General features: G+C 40.6%; 1 protein-coding gene and 1 long non-coding RNA gene across 9 annotated transcripts in view; one reads left to right on the forward strand and one right to left on the reverse strand.

Moving 5' to 3' along the window:
* Window positions 1-2,422: 2,422 nt before the first annotated feature.
* LOC138153417 (uncharacterized) lies at window positions 2,423-26,321 on the reverse strand. The gene is made up of 4 exons (XR_011166376.1): window positions 22,748-26,321; window positions 8,311-8,372; window positions 4,933-5,042; window positions 2,423-3,432 (listed from the first exon to the last, which is right to left on the reverse strand). It is a non-coding gene; the product is annotated as an uncharacterized lncRNA (long non-coding RNA).
* Window positions 21,951-26,776, forward strand: part of CBFA2T2 (CBFA2/RUNX1 partner transcriptional co-repressor 2) — a 178,804-nt gene continuing 173,978 nt past the window's right edge. For 6 of the 8 annotated variants that reach the window (XM_069077516.1, XM_069077510.1, XM_069077514.1 and 3 more), the window contains exon 1: window positions 21,965-22,095. Coding sequence is in view for 1 of the 8 variants with exons in the window: in XM_069077515.1 (XP_068933616.1) it covers window positions 22,062-22,095 (34 nt within the window). In the remaining 7 variants the exon portion in view is untranslated. Of the gene's footprint in view, window positions 22,096-26,776 lie in introns of all 8 variants that reach the window. The other 2 variants (XM_069077515.1, XM_069077512.1) reach the window with 2 other exon arrangements.

Raw genomic sequence — 26,776 nt, forward strand, 5'->3', positions numbered from 1 at the left:
TTTTATGAAGACAGCATGGTGTCATGGTAGTGGACAGAGTTCTAATTTGGAGTTAGGAAGATGTGGTGTTCTTGACCAGAGAAGAGTAGGCTTGTGGGGAAAGATGAGAAATATAATGCAGATATCAACCCATTCATACCTGCTCACCCTGGGAAATTCATTCAATGCTATGAAAAATAAGAATGGCTGGGGGGGTGGGGCAGGCTCTTATTGGTCACTGCCCCAGAACGAAGAGTCTCGTGCCCAGCCCAGACATGAGGTGATCTGGCAGACAGGGTTTAGGGAAGCTAGGGGCTGGGGTACAGGAATTTTGCCTGCACAACCTCTGCAGGTGCCTGGGTCACAGTGAAATTATAACCAGCCCTAAGGCCAATAAGTGTCCAGGTGAAGTCAAAGGAGGCCAGAGGAGGGAGGAGGAGAAGTAAGGGAGTGTTTAGCAATCATGGGTGAAGGCATGGTTTAGTTGTATTAGAGACAAGCTCTTGATTGTCTATCATGGGGAAGGTAGGATGATACACTAAAATTGGTTGACCACACACTTCTTTGGCTCCTCACACAGTTCACTTGGGATCCATCCACAATTTCACGGGGTACAAGACACCTCTATTTTAGAAGCCACTGGTGAGCACTAGATCTGGAGCCTAAAAGGCCAGGATTAGAATTCCACAATTAGACATTTCCTAGATGTGTGAGCCTTAGTCACTTGCATTGTGCATGCTTCCGTTTCCTTGTCTGTGTAAAGTGAGTGGGCTGGACTTCATAGTTCCAGTTCTCATTATTTGATCTAATCTATTTTTCTCATTTTATAGATGATAAAACTAAGTCCCATAGAGTTTCATTAACTGACTTGCCCAGGTCACAGAGGCAATAATAACAATAATAATAATTTGTTTTCCTATATATTTCATTTTATGCATATAAAAATGATTCTGAGAAGGACATCTACAGGCTTCACCAGACAGCCAAAGGTCCATGACACAAGAAAGGTTCAGAACCCTGGTCTTAGTAAGTAACCTAGAGCAGAGTTGTCAAACAGGGTGCAGTTTCCCTGTGCTCCTAACCAGATTAAAATGTAATCAGGAAATAATTTTAAAAATAAATAAAAATACAACAAACATAAATAACATCAACATATAATTTTCTGAGTCAATATTCAGCTTCAGGGATTCTTATATATGGTTTAGTGTCCCCCATTTCTATTTGAGTTTGACATCATTGACCTAGAACACTCAGAGGTTAAGTGACAGTGCCCAAAGTCACATGGCCTATACATATGTCACATTCGGGACTTGAACCCAGGCCTTCTGGGTTTCCAGGTGGGGGTGTCTGTTTGCTATTAAAAGTTCTTTAATTGCTGTATAGACCTTGAATCCCCCTTCTCAGTGCTCATTTCTTGCATTAGGCTAATTGTCTTTTAATTACCGAGAAGGCCTTGCAGCTTGGAGCCCTTCCCTAGAGCCCCTGAGCAAAGCCTGCAGCCAAATCCTGACAGCCTCAACATCTTCAGGGAGTTTAGATCAGCAAAAAGTCAGAATCAGCTAGAAACAGCAAGCACAATTTCTCCCCATGCCTCTGAGTTTTTATGGGGAAACTAAGACCCAAAAGAGGGGAAAAGACTGACCCAAAGTCACAGGGCTGATAAGGGCTAATATGATGGAATACCATCCCTCTCTCCACTCCCCAACCCCTCATCCCACAATCTAGACCAGGCTCCCATCTACTAGTCCAGGTTTTATTTTTTTTACTCCCTTGTCAGGTAATCTAACCTTTACCCAAAAATGTATTTTTTATGTTTAGAAAAATTAGCACATAAATTTAGAGCTGGAAATCACTTTAGAAATCAGTTGCTTCAACCGCCTTGTATTACATAAGAGAAAACTGAAGCCCAGAGAGGAGAAGGGACTTATCTAAAATTTCAGGACTAATTTATGACAAAGCCAAGACCAGAACCCAGAACTCCTAATTATTATTATTAGTAGTAAGAGTAATAGCAAGAATAAAATTAATATTAACAATCATTGGTATTTATATAATACTTTAAAATGTGCAAATCCAGAGGTTTGTTGTTGTTTTTTTAAACCATGCCATTCAGGAAAACTGTCCTCTCAAATTTCTCAATGCAGTCTGATCTTTTTCTTGTAAGGACTCCAGTTTCCCCTCTTCCTTTTTTCAGAACTCCTTCAGAATATTCTTCTTCAAATTGGAAACTGTGGGGATGTCCATCAATTGGGGAATGACTGGACCAGTATATGATCGTGATGGAATACTATTGTGCTATAAGAAATGATGATAACAGCAATATTATTTCAGAATGACTTTGAGTGAATAGGTTATTTTGTTTATTATAAATACCCAAAGTAACAATGAAAGACATATGAAGAAAGATGTTATCTGCATCCAGAGAAAGAATTGGTAGATACAAGTGTGTATAGGATAATTTTACATATGTACACATATATGTATATATCTGTGTCTAATGGTAACCATCTCTAAGGTAGGGGTGGGGAGGGAAGAAAAAAAGGAAAAGAAGAAATTTACATGGTAATTTTGTTGTATACGTGAAAGGAAAAGTAAGTTGTACATAGTAGATTTGCAGTTTCATGTACAATCATCTTTTTTATTGTACCATATTATGGAAATGCTTGTTTTATTCCATAAATTAAAGATAAATTTTTTTTTAAAAAGAAGTGATAAGCAGAATAGTTTCAGAAAACTGGGGAAGACGTATGAATTGATGCAAAGTAAAGTGAGCAGAACCAGAACTCTGTACACAGTAACAGCAATATTGTAATGACAATCAAGTTTGAAAGTCTTAGCTATGCAATGATCCAAGACAATTCTAAAGGACTCATGATGAAAAAGCTATTCACCTCTAGAGAGAGAACTGATGAACTCTGAGTACGGACAGAAGCATACGGTTAACTTTATTTTTCTTGTTTGTTTGTTTTTTGTAATATAACTAATATGGAAATATGTTTTGCATGAATTCAAGCATATAATGGGTATCCTATTGTTTGCTTTCTCAATGGAGGGGGGAGGGACTAAAGGAGAGGGAATATGGAACTCAAAATTTTTTTAAATTAATATTAAAAATAAATTTAAAGGGGTGTCCAGGTAGCACAGTGAGTAAGAGCACCGGCCCCAGAGTCGGGATGACCTGGGATTGAATCTGGGCTCAGACACTTAGCACCACACCCAGAGATAACTGGCCATGTGACCTTGAGCAAGTTGCTTAACCCCAATTGCTTTAAAAAAAATTTTAAAAAATAAGAAATTTAAGAAACAGAATATTCTTTGAAATATGACTTGAGAATTCCTTCAGAAGAATCTTCTTCTTCAATCCTCTTCTGTAGTTCCACAAATTACTTCCCCATCTTCACACCATCCCTGAGAGGCAGTTGGGAGTACCCAACATAACCTCTGAGGAGGTCCCTAGGAAGACAGGATTCCATTTGCACATCATTCAGGAAAAGTTGGGGTGGGGGTTGCTGAGCTTTCAGGACCTTCTTAGTCAAGGAATTGGATCTGGATCATAGGATCATGCAATTATAAATTTAGAAATAGAAGAGACCTTTAGAGGCCACCTAGTTCAACTTTCATTTTACAGGTGAGGAAGCTAAGTCCCAGAAAGGTGGCATGATTCATACCAGGGTAAACAGGTAGTAAGGAGCAGGACCCAGATTCTCCCACTCCAGATCCAGCACTATCTTTCTCCCTTGAACCATGATGCTGAATGCACAGAACTCAGAGGCCTCTGGAGGACAGTGTGGGCCCAAAAATGTCCAATCTGCAAGAAAAACTACTGAGGCTGAGCTCTGAGCCAATAACCATTAATTAAAGGGACCTGGTGCCCTTAATGAATAGGACCTCAGACCTTATTATCTAAGATGCCCCCTTTCTCCAGGGCCTTGGTTTTATAGTATTTAACAGAATGATACATGGGCAGCTGGGTGGCACAGTGAATAGAGCACTAGCCCTGGAGTCAGGAGAACCTGAGTTCAAATCCAGCCTCAGACACTCAACACTTACTAGCTGTATGACCTTAGGCAAGTCACTTAACCCCAACTGCCCTGCTTTCCCCCCTCCAAAAACAAACAAGCAAAAAAAAACCCCCAAAAACAAAACAAAACCCAAGATGATAGAGAAACTATAGATGATGCAGAATAAAATATAGGATCTCATTGATTGACAGCCTATACCTTAACCCTCCAGGAGAACCTACAGTATAGTCCAGTCTAAGACTGATGAGGGCCAGGGCCAGAAAATAGTCATAGGATGGGCAAGGCAAGGGTCACCTGTTGGCCAAATAATTGTGGCTGTTTCCCCATGTTGGGTAATAGAGAGGGCTGATAAAGGGAGGCTTTCCATATCGTTAGGTAATCTCTACCACTTTGGACTTGGTCACAGACTCATCAGAAAAAAAGAGTGAAGGTTCTCTAGTCAGCTTCCTGTGGTTAAATAAGTGAACTTAAAAATTTGTAGTTTAAAGTTCTGGGGTCTAACATAAGAAAGAATTTGTCTAACCGTATCTAATTATTCCTAAATATAAGATACATAAAACATGTATTGGGGTGGTTAGGTGGTGTAGTGAATAGAGCACTGGCCCTGGAGTCAGGAGGACCTGAGTTCAAATCTGACCTCAGACACTTAACACTTACTAGCTGTGTGACCTTGGGCAAGTCTTTTAACCCCAATTGCCCTGCCTTCCCCCCTCCAAAAAGAAGCAAAAAATAAAATAAAAAATAAAACATGTACTGATATTAATTGACTCTACTGACTAAATATCTATTAATAGATTAGTATAACAGAAATAATCACTAACCCTATAGAATCACATTAAACTGAATAATACCGATTGGAATAAAATAGAGGCTGAATTGCTCATTTGACACAAGGGTGAGGAGGCAGGAGCACACAATAAGACTTGCTCACCTTGCTCATGTCCTTGCAGAGGTTCTCTTTGCCAGAAATGCTCTGAAATGTGTTGACATAGAAACCAACTTGGGTCTTGCTGGTTCTCTGGCAGAGATATAGATGGAAGTCTGAAAAGGAAGATTATTCTGAATGGTGCCATGGGATGCTATCAACAGTTCAAAGTTACACTGTGCTCTACACTCCTGTCCCTCGTCCCCTGGTCCTACCAGATATCATGCCTTCTCGGGCCCCAGGCTTGGGTTACTCCCACCACCCACTTCCTTCACTCCTATCATGCAGGACTGAACAAAGCTGGAGAAAATCACAAAACCATGCGATCTGGATCCACTACAAATTTATGCTCCACATAAACTCAACCAGGCCCTCACCATAGCAAGGCAATCCTTTTGCCCTCTCTAATCAGTTCACTATCCCACTTTTCACAGAGGCTATTCTAAACTTTCTCATACCTCAAGTATACCATAGCTCCACCTCCCCCTACTCTCTTAGCTGAGGACCATGATATATGCTTTGTGAAAAAAAATATATTGAAGCCAATTGCTGAAAAGCCCCCTCTTCTTCCCTCTTCCTCACCTCTCTTCACTCAGATGCCTTCCCCCACTATCTCTTCCTTCCACAATTCTTCTCCAGCAGATTGCCTCACTCACTAATCTCCAGTCTCTTCCTATCTACTGTCTAATTTCCTACCATACTATCTACTTTCTGGCATCCTCAAAAAGTCTTCCTTTGATCTTTCCATCCACAGTAGCTATGGTCCTTTATCTCTCCTCTCTTACTGGTTAAATTTTTTTTAACAAGGTTCACTTCAATGGGCTCCTCTATTTCCTTTCTCTTAGTCTCTTCTTAACTCTGCATTCTGACTTCTGACCTCATCATTCAACTGAAACTTCAAGGTTATGTGACCTTCTAATTGCCAAATCGAATGGCCTTTTATTACACCTCATCCTTCTTGACTTCCCTGCAGTTTTTCACACTGTCAATCATCTTCTTTATGATACTTTCTCCTCTCTAAATTTTCATGCTCTCTCCAGGTTCTACTTCTACCTATCTGTCTGATAGTTTTCAGTCTCCTTTGTTGGATCTTCCTCTAGATAAGGCCCACAAACCCTGGGTATCTTCAAAGACTCTGCCCTGGATCTTTTTCTTTCTTAGGTAATCAAGGTTAATTGTCTTGCTCAGGGTCACACAGTTAGTAAGTGTCTGAGAGTGGATTTGAACTCCGGTCCTCCTGTCTCCAGAGTCAGTGCTCTGTCCACTGCACCTTTGACTTGGTGGTCTCATCAGCTCTCATAGATTCAATCATCATCTCTATGCCAATGATTCCAGATTGATTTTTCTTTCCAGATCTATTTATCGAGGTCTGATGTCTGTCCTGAGCTCCAGTTTTGTATTATCAATTGCCTTTTGGATTTCTTGAACTGGATGTCCAGAAATCCACATAAACTCAACATGTCCAAAACATAACTCCTTGTCTGTTCCCCCAAACCTTCATCTCTTCTCAACTTCTTCATTACTGTCAAGGACATCACCACCCTCCCAGACATCTGGGCTTGCCACCTCACTGTCACCCTCAAGTCCTCATCTGCATTCACCCCCTACATCCAACCAGTTGCCAAATATTGTCATATCTATTTCCAAAACATCTCTTACGTATGATCCCTTTTCTCTACTAACACAACCACCACCCCAGGATAGGTCCTCATCACTTCATTCCTGGGTTATTACAATAGTCTTCTGGTAGCTCTCCCTGTCTCAAGTCTCTTCCTATATCAATCCATCTTCCATTTAACTGCCAAAGTAATCTTCCTAGAATGCAGGTGTGCTCTCATGGCATGTCCCTACTCCATGTGACATATAGACTCCAGTGACTCCCTATTACTGTCAAGATTAAATATAAAATCCTTGGTTTGGCTTTGAAAGCCCTTCACAACCTGGCATATTCCTATCATCCTGGTCTTTTTACACACTCTACAATTCAGCCATATTGTTTTTCTGCTGTTCCTCGAGCACACAATACTCCATCTCCTTACTCTCTGCCTCTGTGTTGCCTGTCTGCAATGGACAGTTCAGAGAAGACTGGGGTCCTCTCTCTTCTCACCTACACCTCCTGGCCTCCCTTAGACTCAGCCCAAATCCCTCCTTCTACAAGCTGCTTTTCTGGGCTCCCTACTTCTCCAGTGGTTTCCTTCTGAGATTACACTCCATCTACTTTGTTTATATCTTGTATGCACATAGTTGTTTGCATATTGTTTGCCCCATTAAACTCTAAGCTCCTTGAGAAAAGGGATTTTGTTCTTGTATTTCTTTGAATGACCAGTGGTCAGTATAGTATCTGGGATGTAGTAGGTGCTTAATAAATGCTTGTTGTTGTTGATGATGATAGCATTTATATTTAACCTTTTTTTAAACATTGCTATCACTTCTCAATGCTCCAGGCATTCCCAATAAAATCTTTTCTTAGAACAAAGAAGTTTAGTTAAACCAAACAAATGAAACATTGTCTGTCCATGTCTGACTGAGTATGCCCCACTCTAGACCTATACTGCAGCACCTTTCTTTCACGAAGAGGGAGGTCAATTTCACTCTCAGTCCTCTGGAGTCAAAACTGATTACTACATTGATCAGAATTCTGATGTCTTTCAGTGGTACTTACCTTTACAATATTGTGGTCATTATAGAAATTGTTCTTTTAGTTCTGCTTACCTTACTGCATCAGTTGATATGAGTCTTCCTAAGTTTCTTTAAATTCTTTATATATTTATACATTTTTATATAATTATATTATACATAATATAATTATAATATGTTATATATATGTATACATATTTAAATATTTATATATTTTCCCACAGTATATTCACAAACCTCACTTTGGCCAGCCATTCCCTAACTGGTGGGTATTTACATGGTTTCCATTTTATTTTGTATGGCAAAAAGTATTGCTATGTATGTTTTCCTACCTATGGAACTTTTCCCTCTGTTTTTTACTTTCTTGTGGGTAATGGTATCACTGGGTTAAAGGGTACATAGTTTAGTGACTTTTCTAGCAACCAAACAATTTTGTAGAATATTTGGGCCAAATCATAGTTCTGCCAGCAGTGCATTAATGTGCCTGTCTTCCCATAGCCTTTCCAGCATTTACCAATGTTTTGTTGTACTCATTTTTGCTGGATCTTACAACGTGAAGTTTTCACTCACTGCCCTAAGCAAACATAAAGAGCAATAATGGAATGAGTTGGGATCTCTACCTTTGAATCTTAGCTTTGACCCTCCTGTCTGACCCTGGTCAAGTCATACCCCCCCTGAGCCCCAGTCTCCTCATTTACAAAATGGAGAGGGTTATATTACATGGTAATAATAACTTGGAATACTTACCTCATAGGGTTCTGGTGAAGAAAGTGCTTTATAAACTTTAAAGTGCTGTAGAAATGAGGACTCTTCTTAGATGTAGGTGGGGGTGAAGAAGAAAGAGAGTTAAGCTTGAAGAAAGGAAGCCTGGGTTTGTGCACAGCTAGATCCCCATTATTGAGAAAAAATAATCCTGTGAAATGGAATTATTATTCAAATTGATATTGCATATGTTGGTGGCAGCTAAGTGGCAGAGCAGATAGAGTACCAGGCCTAAAGTTAGGGAAACAAATTCAAATCCAGTTTGAGACACTTACCAGCTGTGTGATCCTAAGTAAGTCACTTAACCTCTGTTTGTCTCAATTTTCTCATCTATAAAATGGGGATAATAATAGCACCTAGCACCTACCTCCCAGGGCTGGTATAAGCATCAAATAAAATAATAATTGTAAAGCCCTTAACACAATGCCTGGCACATAGTAAGTCCTATGTAAATGTTAGCTATGATTATTATTGCTATATGTGTATTGGGCTGGCACCAATTACTATATTTATGCATATGTACATATATATTAATAACTTTGAATAGTGTGACTGACTAATGAGACTACTTCACGTGGTTCGTTATTCTCACTAATTGGGACCTGGCTGTACATCCTAGCTCTGACCCTGAACAAGTCATATGTCTTCTTTAGCCTTCAGTTTCCTCTTCTGTGAAATGAAGATAATGGTCCTTGCACCATTTGCCTGGATTCTTGGGGGGAAGACACAGTACATGTGTGAGCAGTTAGTATTCTCTGCTTCACGGATCTTGTTTGAATTCTTGTTGAGAGCCATCTTTACTATGGGAACATACTCACTCTTAGCTCAGTAAGAAATTCGCTTTCTTCTCAGTGTCCTCACCTGGGAACCATTATCCTTTCCTTGGCCTCCCCACTCACCAGCATCTGCTAAGCAGAGGAGAAGCCACCCCCACCCCCCTAGCCCAAATATCGGGCTGGCACGAACGTTAGCTTTCCAAAAGTCCTTATGAATGTCAATCCCCTGTTTACATAACAGGGACCATATACCTTTAAGTCATTTCCTCCTACTAGCTGTCATATGGCATTTCTGTGTTTCACATTCATTGTGCTGAAGGTGCATTTGCTCTAGGCAGATGGCAAGCAGTCTGGGAGGCTTGCCACCCATCGTGATTAGTGACACTTTGCAAGTAAAATAATCCACTGGCTTGGGAAGGAGGCAGCAGGCAGCCCAAAGCTGTTTTCTTGTTCCTCCCTGAGCACAGCTTAAGGACGAGACCCGCCACCTCAGCTTGGCATCATTGGTTGGAACCCAGTGCCATTGGGGGCCCATGACACCTTGTCCCAGCTGGGCATGGGCTTCCTCTTTAAGATGGTTCTTGTCCCCTACCCTGAGCAAGACCAAGATAATGGCAAGGATGATGATGATGAAGATGAAGGCTCACATTTCAAAAGTGCTTTATAATTTTAACAAGAACGTACTTCATAAAAGGACTAGAAGGAAGTGACTATTCACCCCATTAAGGAAGTTGAGGCCCAGAAAGGGGATTTGCCCAGGATTATATATCTCCAATGAAGTTGTCCTTTTAATGTGTCTCAGGGAACCTGCTACTGCCTCCTCTTCCCACAGCAATAGCAGCAAAGTCTGATCTGTAGCCTTGAAGAGATTCGGCTCATTAAATGGAAAAAGCTTGGACATCAGAATACCTCTATTTGAATCCTTACTCTGCTGCCTAATAGCTCTGTGACTCTTAGAGCCTCAGCTTCCTTATCTGTCACTATATGAACTAGATGATTTCTTAAGCCCCTCCCAGCTCTAGCATTCTGTAATTTCCACATTCTAAAAAGGAGCAAGGCTTTAATAACTTTGGCCAGGCCCCATGAGAGCCCAAGATTACAAGCCTAAGAGAACAGGTCAGATCCCTGCTCTTCCTCAGGACGCTTAGAGAAACCCCTAGAAGCTGAATTGTTGAGACAAGCTCTATGCATATAAAATAGGACAGAAGTCATTTGATCTGCACCATATAAGGAAAAGCTTCTTAGACTGAACCCAATACAATTCTACTGGCAAAACTATTTTCACTAGCAAAATGCATACAACCATGAAAATGGTGCAGGAGGGTGGGTTGGAACAAAGCCTGCCTTATTTTATGGGCTCCCTTAACACAGAATCACAGTTAGAAGAAAGCTCAGAGACTATTTAATCCAATGACCTGATTTTACAGCTGAGGAAATTCTGGTTCAGAGAGGGAAAGAAGTGACTTGCCCAAGGTCACAAAGAAAATTAATTTCAATATATGAATGTAATGGAATATTAATGTACTGTAAGAAATGGTAGAAATGATGGATACAGAGTAACCTGGGGAGACTCAGTGTGAACTGAATAAAGTAAAGTGAGCAGAACCTGGAGAACAATTTATAACATATATAACTATGGTAATTAAGATAAACAACTTTGAAGGACTTAGGAATTCTGGTCACTGCAGTGACAGTCATGACTTCAGAAGACTGAGGCTGAAGCAGGATTCCCACTTCATGGCAGAGAAGGGACAGACCAAAGGGACAGAATGGAATATATATTCTAAGACCTGACAAATGTGTGAAATGGTTTTTCTTGACTGTATTTCATGTTACAAGGGAAGGTTTCTTTTGTGGTGAGGGAGGGATAGAAGTTGGGGGAGTTTCAAAGAAGGGTTGGTGGCTATTGCTGGTGAAACAAATAAAATAGCATTAATGAAACATTTTAAAAATCCACTGAAGAAAATGGAAGGAAATTCAGATGATACAGATAATAAGGAAGGTAGCATTGTTACTAATGCATTAAATTTAATACCTATCTTAAAAACACAACTTTATGTAATAGTTCACAGATTTCTCTGTTTTTGTTCCTTGTATATTGAAATGTTCATTTTAATGATGTTTGACAAGTTCAGATTTTTTGTTTGTTTTTGGAGGGGGAAAGGCAGGGCACTTGGGGTTAAGTGACTTGCCCAAGATCACATGGCTAGTTTTGTGTTAAGTGTCTGAGTTCGGATTTGAACTCAGGTCCCCCTGACTCCAGGGCTGGTGCTCTATTCACTGCACCACCTAGCCACCCTGACAAGTTCAAAATTTTTAAAATTGTGCAATCCTATGAGATGGATACTATAAGCGGTATGAGTGAGTATGCATGATCCAATGGGGGGCGGGGGTTAGTGCAGATCCAAAATTAGGAACCTGGATTAAAATCTGACAAAACTAGGGGGTGAAAACTAGATGATTTCAGGTGTCTAGCTTTATACCTTTTGATTCTCTGTGCTTTTTTTAGTTTTATTGATGTTTTGTTTAACATTACATTTGTAGATAGCCTCCACTCTATAAAAAGTCTCTTGTGAAAAAGTAAAACAGTTAAATCTCATCTGAAAGTACATGCAATATTTCATATCTGTACCTGTTTTTTTCAAATTAACAGAAATCTTTTTTTACTCACATCCCGTTAAAAATAAAAATAAATTTAAATTCCATATACCATGGTGCATACTTAAGCAAAACAAATAGCCTTTAATAGCTATATGCAAAAATATATATCTCATTGGTATCCTAACTCTACCACCTCCCTGTCATGGACAGCACACTTCATCATCATTTCTCTGGAATCACAAATGGTCAGTGTTAAGTGTATTTTTATCCTCATTACACAGATGGGGAAATTGAGGCTATGTGAAGTCAATATCTTACCCAGTTACTAGTTAGCAGAGGCAAAATAAAAGTTTAATTTGTCTATCTATACCTCTAATCATCTAAGCAGGACAATGATTCTCAGATTGGAAAACACAGAATAAAAATAGGTATTAGGAAATTGAAACTCAAGCAAAAGTGAAGACATGGTGAAATAGATATGAGCAGCACACAAGGAGGTCAAATCACCAAGCCTGGAGGAACCAGAGTCCTGAGAGGGCCCATATGTTGTATTGCTGAAGTCTTATCATTGATCTTTGAAAGATTATGGGAACAAAAGAGTCCTTCAAGGTGCAGAATGAGACATCTAGAGCTTTGCACAATGACTGGCACATAAGTAGGCATTTAATAAATGTTTATTGATTGATTTTTATTTGGGATATGACCAATGTAGAGATTTGTTTTGCATATGTGGCACAGGAGTTTTGTGTTTCTTTCAATTTGTCAGGGCAAAGTGGGGGGTGTGGGGGGGGAGTGGTAGAGTTAATGATAGGATTTCCAAAATGAAAAAAATGAGAAAAGGAATCTTCAAAAATTAACAAAATTTCTATATAATAATAGCAAAACACAAGAACCAGTAATAGAAATCCCATTCTAAATAATTACAAAATGCATAAAATATCTTAGGATCAGCCTCCCAAAGCACAAAAAAAAACTTATATAGATTAAATTACAATGCACTCTTTAAAAAACTGAAGAACAATTTAAATAGCTGGAGGAATAATTACTGCTCATGGCTAGACTGTGCCAATATGATAGAAATGAATCACCAAATTGTACTTATTTTACCAAAATGTATTTATACTTTTAATTCTATCCGAAACAAATTGCCAAGACATTACTTTACAGAGCTTGATAAAATAACAAAATTCATTTGAAAAATAAAAGATCTAGAATATCAAGGGAAAAGAAGAAAAGAAGTGAGGACAAAGGGGGAGTAGCACTTCCAGACCTCAAACTACATTAATAAAGCAACAGTCATAAAAAACACCTGGTATTGGTTAAAGACTAGAGAGATGGATCAATGAAACTGGCTGGACAAGGGAGGTTCAGAAACAATAGAACTCAATAGCCCAGTGTTTGATAAAGTGGAAAACATAAGTTACCTAGGAAAAAACTCCCTATTTGATAAAACCTGCAGAGGAAACTGGAAAGTAATCTAGCAGAAATTAGGCTTAGTTTGATGCTTCATATCATACTATAAATGCATTCTAAAAATACATTCTAAATGCACTCTAAATACTTTCTAAATGGCTACTCGACCTTAATATAAAGGAGCATATGATAAAAAAAAAACCAGGTCATGTACTTCTCACAGCTATGGGTAAGAGATATATTTTTAAAGAGGTGTATTCTTTTTTTTTTTTAAGCAATTGTGGTTAAGTAACTTGCTCAAGGTTACATGGCCAGTTATTTCTGGGTGTGGTGCTAAGTATCAGAGCCTGGATTCGATCCCAGGTTATCCCGACTCTGGGGCCGGTGCTCTTACTAACCACGCCACCTGGCCACCCCTAAGCAATTGAAGTTAAGTAGCTTTCTCAAGGTTACACGGCCAGGTGTTTCTGGGTGGGTGCTAAGTGTCTGAGCCTGGATTCGATCCCAGGTCATCCCAACTCTGGGGCCAGTGCTCTTACTCTCTCTGCTACCTGGCTGCCCCAAGAGGTGTATTCTTAACTAATTGAGATAGAAGCAATTATTTTATTTTAAAGCTTCTGCACAAACAACATTAATGTATGAAAGATAAGTGGTTGAATGGGGAAGAAAATCTTTGTATCAAACTTCTCTATTAAGTCTATTCAAATTACATAAATAATTAATAAACATATATAAGACTAGTAGCTATTCCCTAATAGATAAATGGTCAACAGATATGAACAGTTCTTAAAAGAAGTGCAAAATTACAACCACCTGAAAAAAGTTCCAAATAGCTAATAATAACAGAAATACAAATCAAAAACACCTTGATGTTTAACTTCACACTCTGCAAATTAACAAAAATGACCAAAAATAGTAACAATCAGTGTTGGAGGGGGAGTGAAAGATAGGCACACTAATACCTTGTTAGTGGAACTGTTAAATGGTACAGCCATTCTGGAAAGCAATTTGCAATTATGCAAATAAAGTGACTAAAATGTCTATACCCTTTGAAACAGAGACTCCATTACTGTCCTTGTACCCCAACCAAGCCACTGATAAGAAAAAAGTTCCCATATACTCCAAAATACTCATAGCAGCACTTTCTGTTACAGTTAAGAATTGGAACCAAAGTACATGTTCATCGATTGGGGAATGGCTAAACAAATTGTGTTATATGAATGTAATGGAGTTTTATTGTGCTATAAAAAATTATATGAGTGATGAATTCAGAGAGTCATGGAACTATCTATATGAACTGATGCAGAGTGAAGTAAACAGAGACAAGAAAACAGTATATCCAGTAAATGTGAATGGAAAGGACAATGACACACAGAAAAATTAAAAGTAAATATAACAAAATTATAAAGATCAAATGGGACTCAAATGAAGAGATATGAAAACATATCCCCAACCTACCCCTTTGTGGAGGGGGGAGTTCCACAGGTGTCAAACATTCTGCATGTTTTCAGACTTTCTCAATATATTGGTAAGTTGTGCTTTTTGTCCTCCTCTTAAAAAAATAACTATTTTTCATACAGGATAACTCTTGGGGAGTGGCAGAGGGAGAAATAGCATGAGATACCATGATGATATAAGAAACAAAAAACATCAGTTAAGAAAATAAGAAAAAAAAGCCACTGAGGCATTTTGAAAACACAAAAGAGAACAGAAGGAAAGTCAGTAGGAAACAAAGAAGCAGCATAGTTTTGAAAATAACATGTCTTCACTGCATACTTAGAAGACAGAAGTTGTGTTAGGTGCAGAGTTGTGGCTGCTTATATGTCCTTCTGCTTTGTAGATGGATATAATTTGGGGAGGGGGTTGTCTGGAATTTTCTTTTTGCTTTTTGGAGGTGAGAGGGCAGGGCAATTGGGGTTAAGTGACTTATCCAAGGTCACACAGCTAGTAAGTGTTAAGTGTATGAGGTTGTATTTGAACTCAGGTCCTCCTGACTCCAGGGCCAGTGCTCTGTTTACTAGACACCCCTGGAATTTTTAAAAAAAGGGGAAAAGAGAGTAGGAAAGTTCTGAAGAGAGCAAATATTAGCTTGCTTTTCAAAAGGGAAAAACCTATTACAAACAATAGGCCCATGAACTCAATGTTGGTTCCTGCCAAAATTCTGAACTGGGTTATTATTAAAATATTATTTTATTTTATTAAAATATTAAAAGAAGGTTTATAAACATTTAGAAAGAGAAGCAATGATTACAAAGAACTGCCATGTTTTTCATCAAAACCAAGTTGTATCATGTTGTACCTCATTTTTTTTTTTGACAAGTTTATTAGTCTGGGAGATCAGAGATCTGGATTTGGGGAAGTATCATTTGACAAAGTATCAAGCTAATCATTGTGGGTTTTATTTAATGGACTGATGTCAGTCTCTAGTGGAGCATCTGAGGGAACTGTCCTTAGCCCTTTGCTGTTCCAAATTTTTAGCAGGGACCTGTATAAAGGCATATAAAGGCAATCTCTTTCCTCTCTAGCCTTCTCCACAATCTTAATTACTACACCTGAGACCATGTCCATCTCTTCTACAATCTGTTCCTGGATGGGATGTTTCAATTTACGTCTCTATGGCCCCACTCACCATTCCTGTAATGGTTGCCGGGCTCCCAGAAGTGAGTTGTTTCCCCATTAGAATATAAATTCCTTGAGAGAAGAGGTTGTCTTTCCTTCTGTTCTGGAGCAGAGGGACAGTGTTTGGCATATAGTAAGTGCTTAATAATTTTTTTCATTCATTAATGTTTATTAAATTTGCAAATGACACAAAGCTAGAAGGGTTAGCTAACACATTGGCTAATAACAACAGAATCCAAAAAGATCTCAACAGTCTAGAAAGATTGGTCAAATAGAGCTACACTGAGGTCAAACAAATCAATCATACAAATTCAGGATGAAGGAGTTATGGCTAAAAAACAACTATTTCTGTGAAAAGGATCTGAGAGTTTTAGTACACTACAAGTAAATTATGTTCTACTCTATCTGACCACTCATTCTTGGTTTCCTTTGCTGGTTCTTCATCTAGGTCATGCCCACTACCTGCGGTGTCTGCCAAGGTTCTGTCCTGGGCCATTTTCTTTTCTCCCTCTTAGTGATCTCATCAGTTTCCACAGATTCAATGATCATTTCTACATAGATAATTCCCAGATATATTTGCCCCTGACCCTAACCTCTCTCCTTCTTGCCAATTTCACATTATCAGCTATAGACATCTTAAACTCAGTAGAAAGCATTATTTTCTCTCTGCCTCCCTCTCTCCACTGTCTCCTCTTCCAACCATCCCTATCATTGTCAAGGGTGTTATCACCATCCCTGTCACACAAGCCTAGAAGAACCTCAACTCTCTTTTCACATTCGCTCCATATATGCAGTCTGCTGCCAAGCACTGTCATTTCTGCCTTCATAAATATTTATATTTATTTATTCATATTTACATCTATTTATTCATAAATATTTATATTTATTCCCTCCTGTCTGCTCATATAGCCACCACCTCAGGCAGGCTCTTACCTCAGGCTTAGACCATGACAGCAGCCTTCTGGGTGGTCTCCCTAACTCATCTATCCCCATGGCAATCCATCTTCTACACAGCTGGCCAACTGACCCCCCCTAAAGTGCTATTCATCCTTCTATTACCTCTAAGACCAAACATCTTTTACAACTAACCCTTCACAACTTGGCCCCTTCCTACCTTTCCCATCCTTTCAACTTTTCCCTTCTGCACACTGTATGACCAAAGGGCAATGTCTTCTTGCAGTTTTTCTCTCCCTGGCCTTTTCAATGTCTGTCTCCCATACATGGAACATTCTGCCTCTTTTCTTTCACTTCCTGGATTTCTTTTCAGCTTAAACCCCACCTTCAACAAGAGACTTCTTTGGGTCCTATCCCTTATCCCTGGGACTTCCCCATGGGATTACCTCTTCTAAACAAGGCATTTTTCAGCAGGTATGTAGGTATTTGAATATTGTCTTCACCTTCTTTAGGAATCAATTCCTTGCGGACAGGGATCCTATTTTTGCCTTTCTTTAGATCCCCCCCACCCCCAGCTAGACCCTAGCCAACCACTTAACAAAGCTTGTTGGGTGATCATAGACTGTGACTTGTCAGCCTAAAACTCACTGGCAACCACAGAGAACAATCATATTAATACAACTCAATTCAATATTTATTTTTTTAAAATTGTTACTCTGAATTTAATGAGCATAAAAAATGAGCATTTTTATATACCAAGTAAGACAGAAAAAGTGGATTATATGTGAAATCATATATTTATCCATCTTATGTGTATAAATTGTATTCTAAATTCAACATGTTATTATTTTTTTTTTTTTTGCCTTTTGGAGGGCAATTGGGGTTAAGTAACTTGCCCAAGTTTACACGGCTAGTTTTGTGTGGGGGGGGTGTGTGTGGGGGTGTTAAGTGTCTGAGGCCGGAACCAAACTCAGAATGGAACTCCCGTCCTCCTGACTCTGGGCCGGCGCTTTACTCACTGAACCACCTAGCCGCCCCTAACATGTTATTTTCAAAGCTGTCCTGTTTCAACAAGCAGTATGCAAGGCTCTGGGCTAGGCATTGTGGCTGACTTATGCTTTGCATAAGCAAAAACTTTTTTAAAATGTTTGTTCTTAACACCAAATAAAACAGGCATTTCCATATATACATATATAACACATACATATACATATATGCATACATACATACACACATATATTAGGACAGAAAAAAAGAATATTGTACACTAAACAACTGATCTCATTTATGGCTTGCTTTTCTTTTTATGTATACAATATATGCTATAAGAAATTAGAAAGTGATGAATACAGAATAAGTATGACTCTAAAGAAGAGGTAATAGAAGACCCTTGAAAGGTGGGAGGTCCACAACAGTGCATTGCACATATTTTCAGACTTTTTTAATGTATTGATCCATTATTCTAGTTTTTCTCATTTTTTATATTTAAAAACATATAATTTGTCACAGGAGGTAGCTCCTTAGGAGGGAAAGAAGAGGAAAAAGGGAGAAACTTACTATGATCATGTAAAAAACCAATATATCAATAAAAATTTATTTTTAAAAATATGTAATGAATTCAACCTGTAGCTTTTGTAGACCCCCAAAACACACAAACTGAATTAGGTCATGTGTGTCTCCACATTTTTATTTTTCTCAAAAAATGGCTTGACATGCATTGTAGAGTCTAGAACTGCCCCCCCTCCCCAAGAGGATCAGTCCAGAACTGGCTCAATTTGGGATTTGGGGGTATAGTTATATGCCCTTCAAAGAGTAGGTATTCCCAAGGGATGCCAATCAACTCTGGTCCATACAATGGACATGGGCTATATCTTGAGTATGTGACTTAGGTCACTTAATCCTGGTCAGGTGATAAAGAGGGACGAAGTGCCCAGTTTATTTCAGATCACACCCCCTACCACACCAGACCACTCCCAGCCTTGGACCATCTAGGCAGAAGAATCTATCTCCATCCAAGCAGTTTCCAATGCAGTCTCGTTAGCCAGTAATGTCCTTTAGAGCAGGAGACTGGCTTAGGGTGGGGGGAGCTCTGAGAATAATTTTTCACACTTTCAATGCTGACCTGTTTGCTTGTGCTTCCTTCTGACCTTCCTTCTTTCTCTGAATTATTTTTAAAGGGGACACAGTGCCCCTCTTTTCTTTCTTACCATACTATCCCTTTCCCCCCTTACCTTCTCTGCCCCACCTATTGGAAAAGAAAAAAGAAAAACATAGCCCTTGGAACAGAAGACTCTTTTCATAATCAGAGCATTCCCAGAATAGAAGGGGGTTGCCTTTTGGAGCAGGGTGAGAAAGGGAGAGTGGTGTGTTCTCTCTCTCTCTTCAAGGATCTTTTAATGAAGGATCTTTTATCAGGAAGGTGTAGAAGGAATTCTTCTTCAAGGACCAACTGGTTGAGATGCCCTCTGAGAGCCTTTCTAGCTCTGGGATTCTGTATTTCTAACTTATCCTCCTCTTACTTGGAAATCAGTATTAGCAGGATCTCTGGGTCCTGATCTTTCTGAATGATTCATCACAGCGGTCCTCTAACCCCCAACCAGGCCACGCAGAATGACTGAAGCCCAGCATTCAGGGCTTCCAGAGTATCCATCTGGTTTTCTGGAGCTGATTGTTCCCATTCAGACCTTTGTACCCCAAAGCCCTCAGGTCTGTTGGGTTTTTGAGGACATAACACAAAGGTACTGTTGTTGTTGTTATGCCCCTTTATTTGTCTGTTCCCTTTCCTCAACTAGGTTAACCCTTCTCCCCTTTACCCCGCCAAGCTGAGCAGCATTGCTTGATATACATTTATATGCCTCCTGGCAGACTCTTGATCTCAAACTTTGGTTCTGTGGTCTTCCCAGGGCCCTGCTCAATTTGTGCTGACATATCCCAAGGCTGTGCTCCATCTAGCATGCCAGCCAGCCCAGCCAAAGCAGTGAGACCAAAAGGAGGTAGCAGTTGCCAGTTAAGTCAAACCATCACCATAACCTCCAGTCCCTTCCTTTGACCCCAATGGAGGTAGCCAGGGACCTTGGGAATAGTAGTTTTCTCTAAATATTGGTGCTATTCCCAGTTTAGGCCCTGAAGTCACATCCTTTATTGTGGATAAGGGACCCACCTGCCTCTATACCAGTTGACAACCAATTGCCAACAACAGGCATATAACCAAGAGTCCTGGGAGTGGCAGTGTTGCCCAGATCATCAGGCCTCCCTGCTTCCATCTAACTCTCCCAGCTAGCACCCTGGGATATGAAAATGTGGCCTGACAACCTCTTTTGTGATTTCTGCAATGACAGCTGTAAAAGACCTAGGAATGAACATTTTTGCTGCCAAAGTCCTTGATACTATCCAATGGTTCAGTCTCAGAGAATTATACAATAAGATGAAGTGTCACCCACTTGCCCTCTAAGGACCTTTCCATGGGACTTGGGGCTGAATCTTTTCTATGTCTTTGTCTTCTCTAGGCCTCCCATTGTATCCTGGGCCATCTCCAGTCATTTGGATCCAGATTGTGCAGGAGGAAAAAGTGAGGCTGGTGACTTTGCACAGCCCTCCCTCACTTAAATCCAATTCACTTGCAAGTCATGGCATCATCTCCCTGAAGTCAAGGTCCTCTTCCAGAACAAAACAACTACAATTAAAATAAGCTCCTTAAGAGCTGGGACTGTCTTTCTGTTTGTATTTGCATATTCTAAGTACTTAATGACTGTTCTTTCATTTACTCCTCTTTCCTTCTCCAGACCTTGCTCTGTTCCCTTCCATGTTTTACCTCCTACATGTGTCCAGCCCCTTGCTGGCACTATAAGGCTTCCCAGCTCTTGGTTTCAGCAGTCTTTCCCCCAGATAATATTCCCCAGTCTCCAAGTCCACAGCATCATAGAACCATAGAATCTTAGAGTTGGAAGGACTTTGTCTACTCAAACTCTACATAAGAAAGTAATCCCCCCCCAAAAAAAAACCAACCCCAACAATTGTCAGCCAGTCACTACTTGAAGCTTTTTAGTGATGGAGAGCTCACGACTAATCAAAGGGGTTCCCTGAACTTTGGGGCCACTTATTGGTTAAGTATCCTATGATATTACTAGGAATCTAGGGTCATCTAGCCACCTTGCCCTCTGCCCTTTCAGATAGGTACTAAATTACCTTCTCTTCTAGTTTAAAAATTTTCCCTTTACCTATTCTTGAAATTTTTAAAATAATTATTCTTTATTTTAACAATTGTTTTTTAGGATTTTGAGTTCCAAATTCTCCCTCTCTCTAGCCCTTCCCCCCACCCACTGAGAAGGCAAGCAATACGATATCAATTATATATGTGAAGTCATGTAAAACATTTCCATATTAGACATATTGCAAAAAAAAAAGGCAAAAAAAATAAAGTGAAAAAGTATGCTTCAATCCTTATTCCAAGTTCATCAGTACTCTCTCTGGAGGTGGATAACATTTTTCATCATGAGTCTCTTGGATCATTTTATTCATTAGAGTGGCTAAGTCTTTCACAGTTGATCGTCATTACTGTTACTGTGTACAATGATCTCCTGATTCTGCTCATTTTATCAATTCATATGTCTTTCCAGGTTTTTCTGAAACCATCCTGTTGGTCATTTCTTATAGCACAATAGTATTCCACCATAATCATATTTCATCACTTGTTCAGTCATTCCCCAACTGACGGGCATCCCCTGGATTTCTAATTCTTTGCTACCACAGCAAGATCTGCTATAAATATTTCCTTTTCTTTTTCCTAATCTCTTTGGGATACAGACCTAAGTAGTGGTATTGCAACTACCTTCTCTTAGAAAGGTGATGGTCTATCTCATTTTCAAATGTTTGGGAAAGGAAATTAAACCTCCATCGGAATGCATTCCTAGGTTAAACCACCATAGCTACAGGGAAATTCTGTAGGTTCTCTCCTCCCTTGAAGCCATTCATTCCAAAGAAAGGGACGAGCAAGAGAAGGAGGTCCAGAGAAGCATAACAGGTTCAGGATGGGGGAGAGAAGGTGGCCAAGGTCCGGAGTCCAGAAGCCCAGTTACTATAAGGAGATGCTCCAGTGACGTCCGGGTAGGCGGTGCCCTGTTTGCAGCCCAGGAGGGGAGGGGACGTGATGCATAGGCAGGGGCCGGACCTGTAGCAGAGGGGCGGGACCAAAACGATGTCGGGCCAGTCCAGGGATGGGGCAGTTCGGGGAGGGGCGGGATCAGATTGCGTATGGGCCAGTTCAGGGATGGAGCCAGGTGGGGGAGGGGCGGGGCAGTCCAGGGGTGGGGGGGGGCCAGTGTAGAGGTGGGGCCAGTAGGGGGCGGGGCTGCGGCCTAACTGAGCGAGGTCCGGCTCGGCCTCGGCTGTCGGCGCTGGCTCGGAGCTCCTGGGGCCGCGGCTGCACCACAAGCGATGGTGGGCATCCCGGGAGCGGCTGCCTTCCAGCGTAAGCGGGGTCGGGGCTGGGAGGATGTGACGAATAGGTCCCGAGCCGTGGTGGCCCCAGGGCCGGCGGGAGGAGGGCTGTATGTATGTGTGTGTGTGTGTGTGTGTGTGTGTGTGTGTGTGTCTGTCCATCTAGTGCTTGGAGGGTTGCGGGGAGGTGCTCCCTCCACGCTGACTCCTGGGGTCTCCCGCGGTGGTAGTTGGGCCAGAGGTGGAGGTATCCATCACTGGCCCAAGAGTGGAACACGAACCAGACCGTGGACTGAGACCCAGAGAGGGGGAGTCACATGCCCAAGGTCATACAGCTCGAGTCTAAGGTAGAGGCCAGGTTGGCCCACCCCCTCCGCCCCCCAGGTGTCCTGACGCCCAGCCAGGCTGCCTCCCACGGAGCCTCGCCTCCTTCTCGGCCACCCAGGACCGACCCATGGAGCAAAGCCTTTCTCGCTATCCGCGCGTTCGGGCGCACTCCAAGGGCCAAGAGGCCCCAGGTTTGGGGGGTCGTGTTTCCGGGCGCGCAGAGAGTGCTTGCCTTTGTGGAGGGCAGAGACACCCTTTCTCCCCTCCTTTCCTCTTCCCTTCCCAGCCCCAACCAGCCATGGGTCCAACTAGACCCTTATGGTGATGAAGGCTCCAATGGAAAATGAAAAACTCACCTTTTGGCAGAGACGCAGTGGAAAAGGACCAAAAGTGGTTTTGGGAAAGTCCTGCTTCCCCCTCTCCTAATAAACGCAGTTGACTGACTGACTGATCACTGGAGACCCGGCTCCACAGCCCAGTCTACTTCTTTCTTGTCTGGCCTTGGGACACTTACAGAGGCTAATCTTTTCGTAATCAGCCCTTGTTTATTACCCTTGGGCTCTTTTCAAAAAGTTGCTGCTCTGCACCTGAGCTGGCTCAGAAAGGGCATGATGGGGGAGGAAGCTTGGACAATGAAACCTGCTCAAGTGGTACCTTCCTAACTCAACCATGCCTGAGCCTGAGCATTCGTTGACCTTTTCTAGACAGGACCACCTACAGAGTTTGGTTTTCTCTTGATACTTTATGCCTAGAACACAGTTTTTAATTGAAAAAATTAATACATATTACTATACTTGCTTGTGGTGGTGAAAAAGACTCCAGATTTGGGATAGGTGGATCGTAGTCAGTAAGCATTTATGAAACACCTACTATGTGCCTGGCAGTGTGCTATACAAAGAAAGATCAAAGATCCCCAATCTCTGGGGAGTCTGATTCGAAGATTTAAAGCTGATCCAGCAATCTCCTTTTACATAGTGAAACTGAGGCCCGGAGGGGTTTAAATGCAGGCCCCCAGGTTTCAAATCCTGAGCTTTCCATTGTACAGAGCTGCCCCTTTACCTAGTTTCAAAGCTCTCCTTTGCTGCCTATTGCCTGTGTGACCTCAAAATAGCTTCCCTTTTCAGACTCAGTTTCCCCATTTGCAGAATGAAGGGGTTGGATTTGATGAGCTCCTGAGGGTTCCTTTCAGTCTCTAAAAGTAGTGAAATAGGATCTCCTTTGAAGATTCAATTCCTGGGTTGTTGGGGGAGGGGAATGATCTCAAGTGAATGAATTCCGGAAGTTTCCTAAGGCTGAATGGATGAGGCCAACCAAGGTGTTTATTTGGGAGTGGAACTCTTCAAACTGGAATTTTGAATTAGAACATTTTGGATTTTGCTTTAATCTTAATTTTAGTTATGTTGGGAAGGGTTCTCTTTATAAATTAAGGTGAGGAAGGAAATTGAGAAAAAAATTTTAAGACCAGCACAGTAACCTTTCATATATTTTGGTGCCTAAGTAATTATTCAGAACATCCAGCAGGCAAAAAGTTTGACTCTTGGTCCACCATAAATTATGGATTAATTTTGGGGGAAGGAAGCTAGATTTGTGATTTCTTCTGTGCGTGGATCTTCCTGTGTGAACTTGGTCTCTTCAGAAGAAGGGTGGTTTCTACAACTCAGGAAGTTGTTGGTAGCAGTGAGAAGTTAAGTGACTTGCTCATGGTCACTCAGCCAGAATTGATCCCAGGTAGAATTTGAACTCAGGTCTTCCTGACTACAAGACCCATCCTTTCTTCATCCATACATGCTGCCTCTCAGTGTTTCACTCAGCAAATGTGTACAGTGCTTCATATGAGAAATGATTTACTCAACTGGTGCTTGACTTCAATGTTTTCCTTTCAGATAAATTTATAATATATACTACATAAGACTTTTAAAAATGATATTCAGCTTAAAAACATTGAATAGAAAAAAATTGTGGATTCTCCTCGTGTTTATCAGGCATAGACCTTATAGAAATTAATATGTCACAGTCTCTGCCTTGAAGAACTTAGTATCTGAAGCTATGGTAGGTATGCAGAAAAGTGATATTAGTAAAGAACAGTGTTAGATTAGGTAACCATGCAGAATACTCTAGGAAAATCTGAGTAATAAGGGAGAGATTACTCTTAGCTGGGGATGGAGAGAAGAGGTGAGAAAAAGGATTTCATGGAGAAGGCTGGACCTGAGCCTGGATAGGAAGGAAAATAATGATTTCAGAACACAGAGATGTGGAAGGAGATATCTATAGTGTGTGTGTGTATGCATACATGTATGTGTACACATATATATTCCACAATATACATATTCATATATACACTAACATACACATACATGCATACACACAATTATATGTGTGTGTATTTCTATCTATACACATACACATAAACCCATCTAAATGCACTGAGGCAGGAGAGGGCAGGATGATGAGTTTCCAACTAATCTAGTTGGACAGGAATATCATATAATACATGGAAGGATTTAGGATAAAATATGGCTGAAAAGGTAGCTAGTTTGTATCTTTAATGGCTAGGCCATGGGAAACCACTGGAAATTTTTGAGCAGGATAGAAACATGATCAAACCTTCACTTTAGGAAAATTATTTTGGCAGCCGTTTGGAGAGAATGGCTTGGAGAGAGAAAAGATGGGAAGCAAGAAGATCCAGGAGAAAGCTATTACAGTAGTCCAATCAAGAGATGTAATGTGGGTTTGAAGAGGAAGCCACATGTTTGAGGGGAGGTTGTGGTGGTGCAGTTGACAAGGGTTAGCTACTCATTGGGTGTGAAGGGGTGAGGAAAAGAGTCACAGATTTATAGTGGACTCAGTGGAGTCTGACCAAAAGTGGTTTTGGGAAAGTTCTGCTTCCCCCTCTCCTAATAAACTCTTGTTGATTGACTGACTGAACACTGGAGCCTCGGGCTCCACAGCCCAGTGTACTTCTTTCTTGTCTGGCCTTGGGACACTTAGAAAGGCTAATCTTTTCGTAATTCGCCCCTGTTTACCCTTGGGCTCTTTCCAAAAAGTTGCTGCTCTGCATCTGAACTGGCTAAGAAAGGGCAAGATGGGGGAGGAAGCTCAGACTATGAAACCTGCTCAAGTGGTACCTTCCTAACTCAACCAAGCCTGAGCCTGAGCATTCGTTGACCTTTTCTAGACAGGACCACCTACAGAGTTTGGTTTTCTGGATTTTCTGGACCCAGGTGACTGGGAGGAGGAGGATAGTGCCATCAATTGAAATAGGAAAATTAGGAGGAAAGGAAGGTTTAAGAGGAAAGATCATGAATTAAGTTTTGTAAGGGATGAGTATGAAATGCCATCCAGACATTCAGGTGTAGATGTAGAGCATAGATTGTCACTGCCGAAAAGGGCTTTAGAACATGCAGTTTTAGAGTTGGAAGGAACCTTGGAATAATAATAATAGATTATAATAATAATAATAATAATTGTTCAATTGTGTCTGACTCTTCATGACCCCATTTAAGGTTCTCTTGGCAAAGATACTAGAGTGGTTCTCCAGCTCATTTTACAGATAAGGAAACTGAGGCAAACAGGGTTAAGTGACTTTCTCAGTCATACAGCTAGTATATATCTGGGGCCAGATCTGAACTCAAGGAAATGAGTTCCTGATTTCAGGCCCAGCTCTCTAGCCACTGTACCACCTAGCCCTCTCCAGTAGCCCAGGACCTGCCAGTATAACTCACAAGCATGGGAATGCTTGAGAAGGCCATCACTTTCCACCTAGGGGAAGGAGTGAAGACTCTGAAGAAAAAGAGTGTCAGGATATCACTGGCACTGGTGATGGCCTATTGCGGCTCCACTGCTCTAATAATATCCAGCATTTATATAGTGCTGTAAGGTTTAGAAAGAGTTTTATAAATATTGTACCGATGGGTCTTTATAATAACCCTGGGAAGTATAGGCTATTATATTTATATTATTATATTACATTATATCATATCATATTATACTATATTATATATAATTATGTTATGTATAATATATAACATATTATAATAATATAATTATAACAATATGATATATTATATATAATATAGTATATGTTATAATACATATTATAAATAAAATTATATCATGTTATTTATTTATAATAGATATTTATTTATTATATTATAATAGCCTATTCTACTCATTTAACCAAGAGGGAAACTGAGGCAGACAGCAGTTAAGTGAGTTGTCCAGGGACACATAGCTAGTAAGTGTCTGAGGCTCAAATATAGTATCAGAGCTATAAGAGAACTTAGAATGAACCTGTAGCACCTAGATTGCCAGAAATGAAAGGGATTTTGGAATACAGAGAATAAAATAACTGAACTGGAAAGGACCTTTAGGGACCATCCAGTGCA

Source organism: Petaurus breviceps, unplaced genomic scaffold (assembly GCF_028583685.1).
Source record: "Petaurus breviceps papuanus isolate PSGF00001 unplaced genomic scaffold, PetGlider_PUasm1.0 90994, whole genome shotgun sequence".
NCBI classification, from domain to species: domain Eukaryota; kingdom Metazoa; phylum Chordata; class Mammalia; order Diprotodontia; family Petauridae; genus Petaurus; species Petaurus breviceps.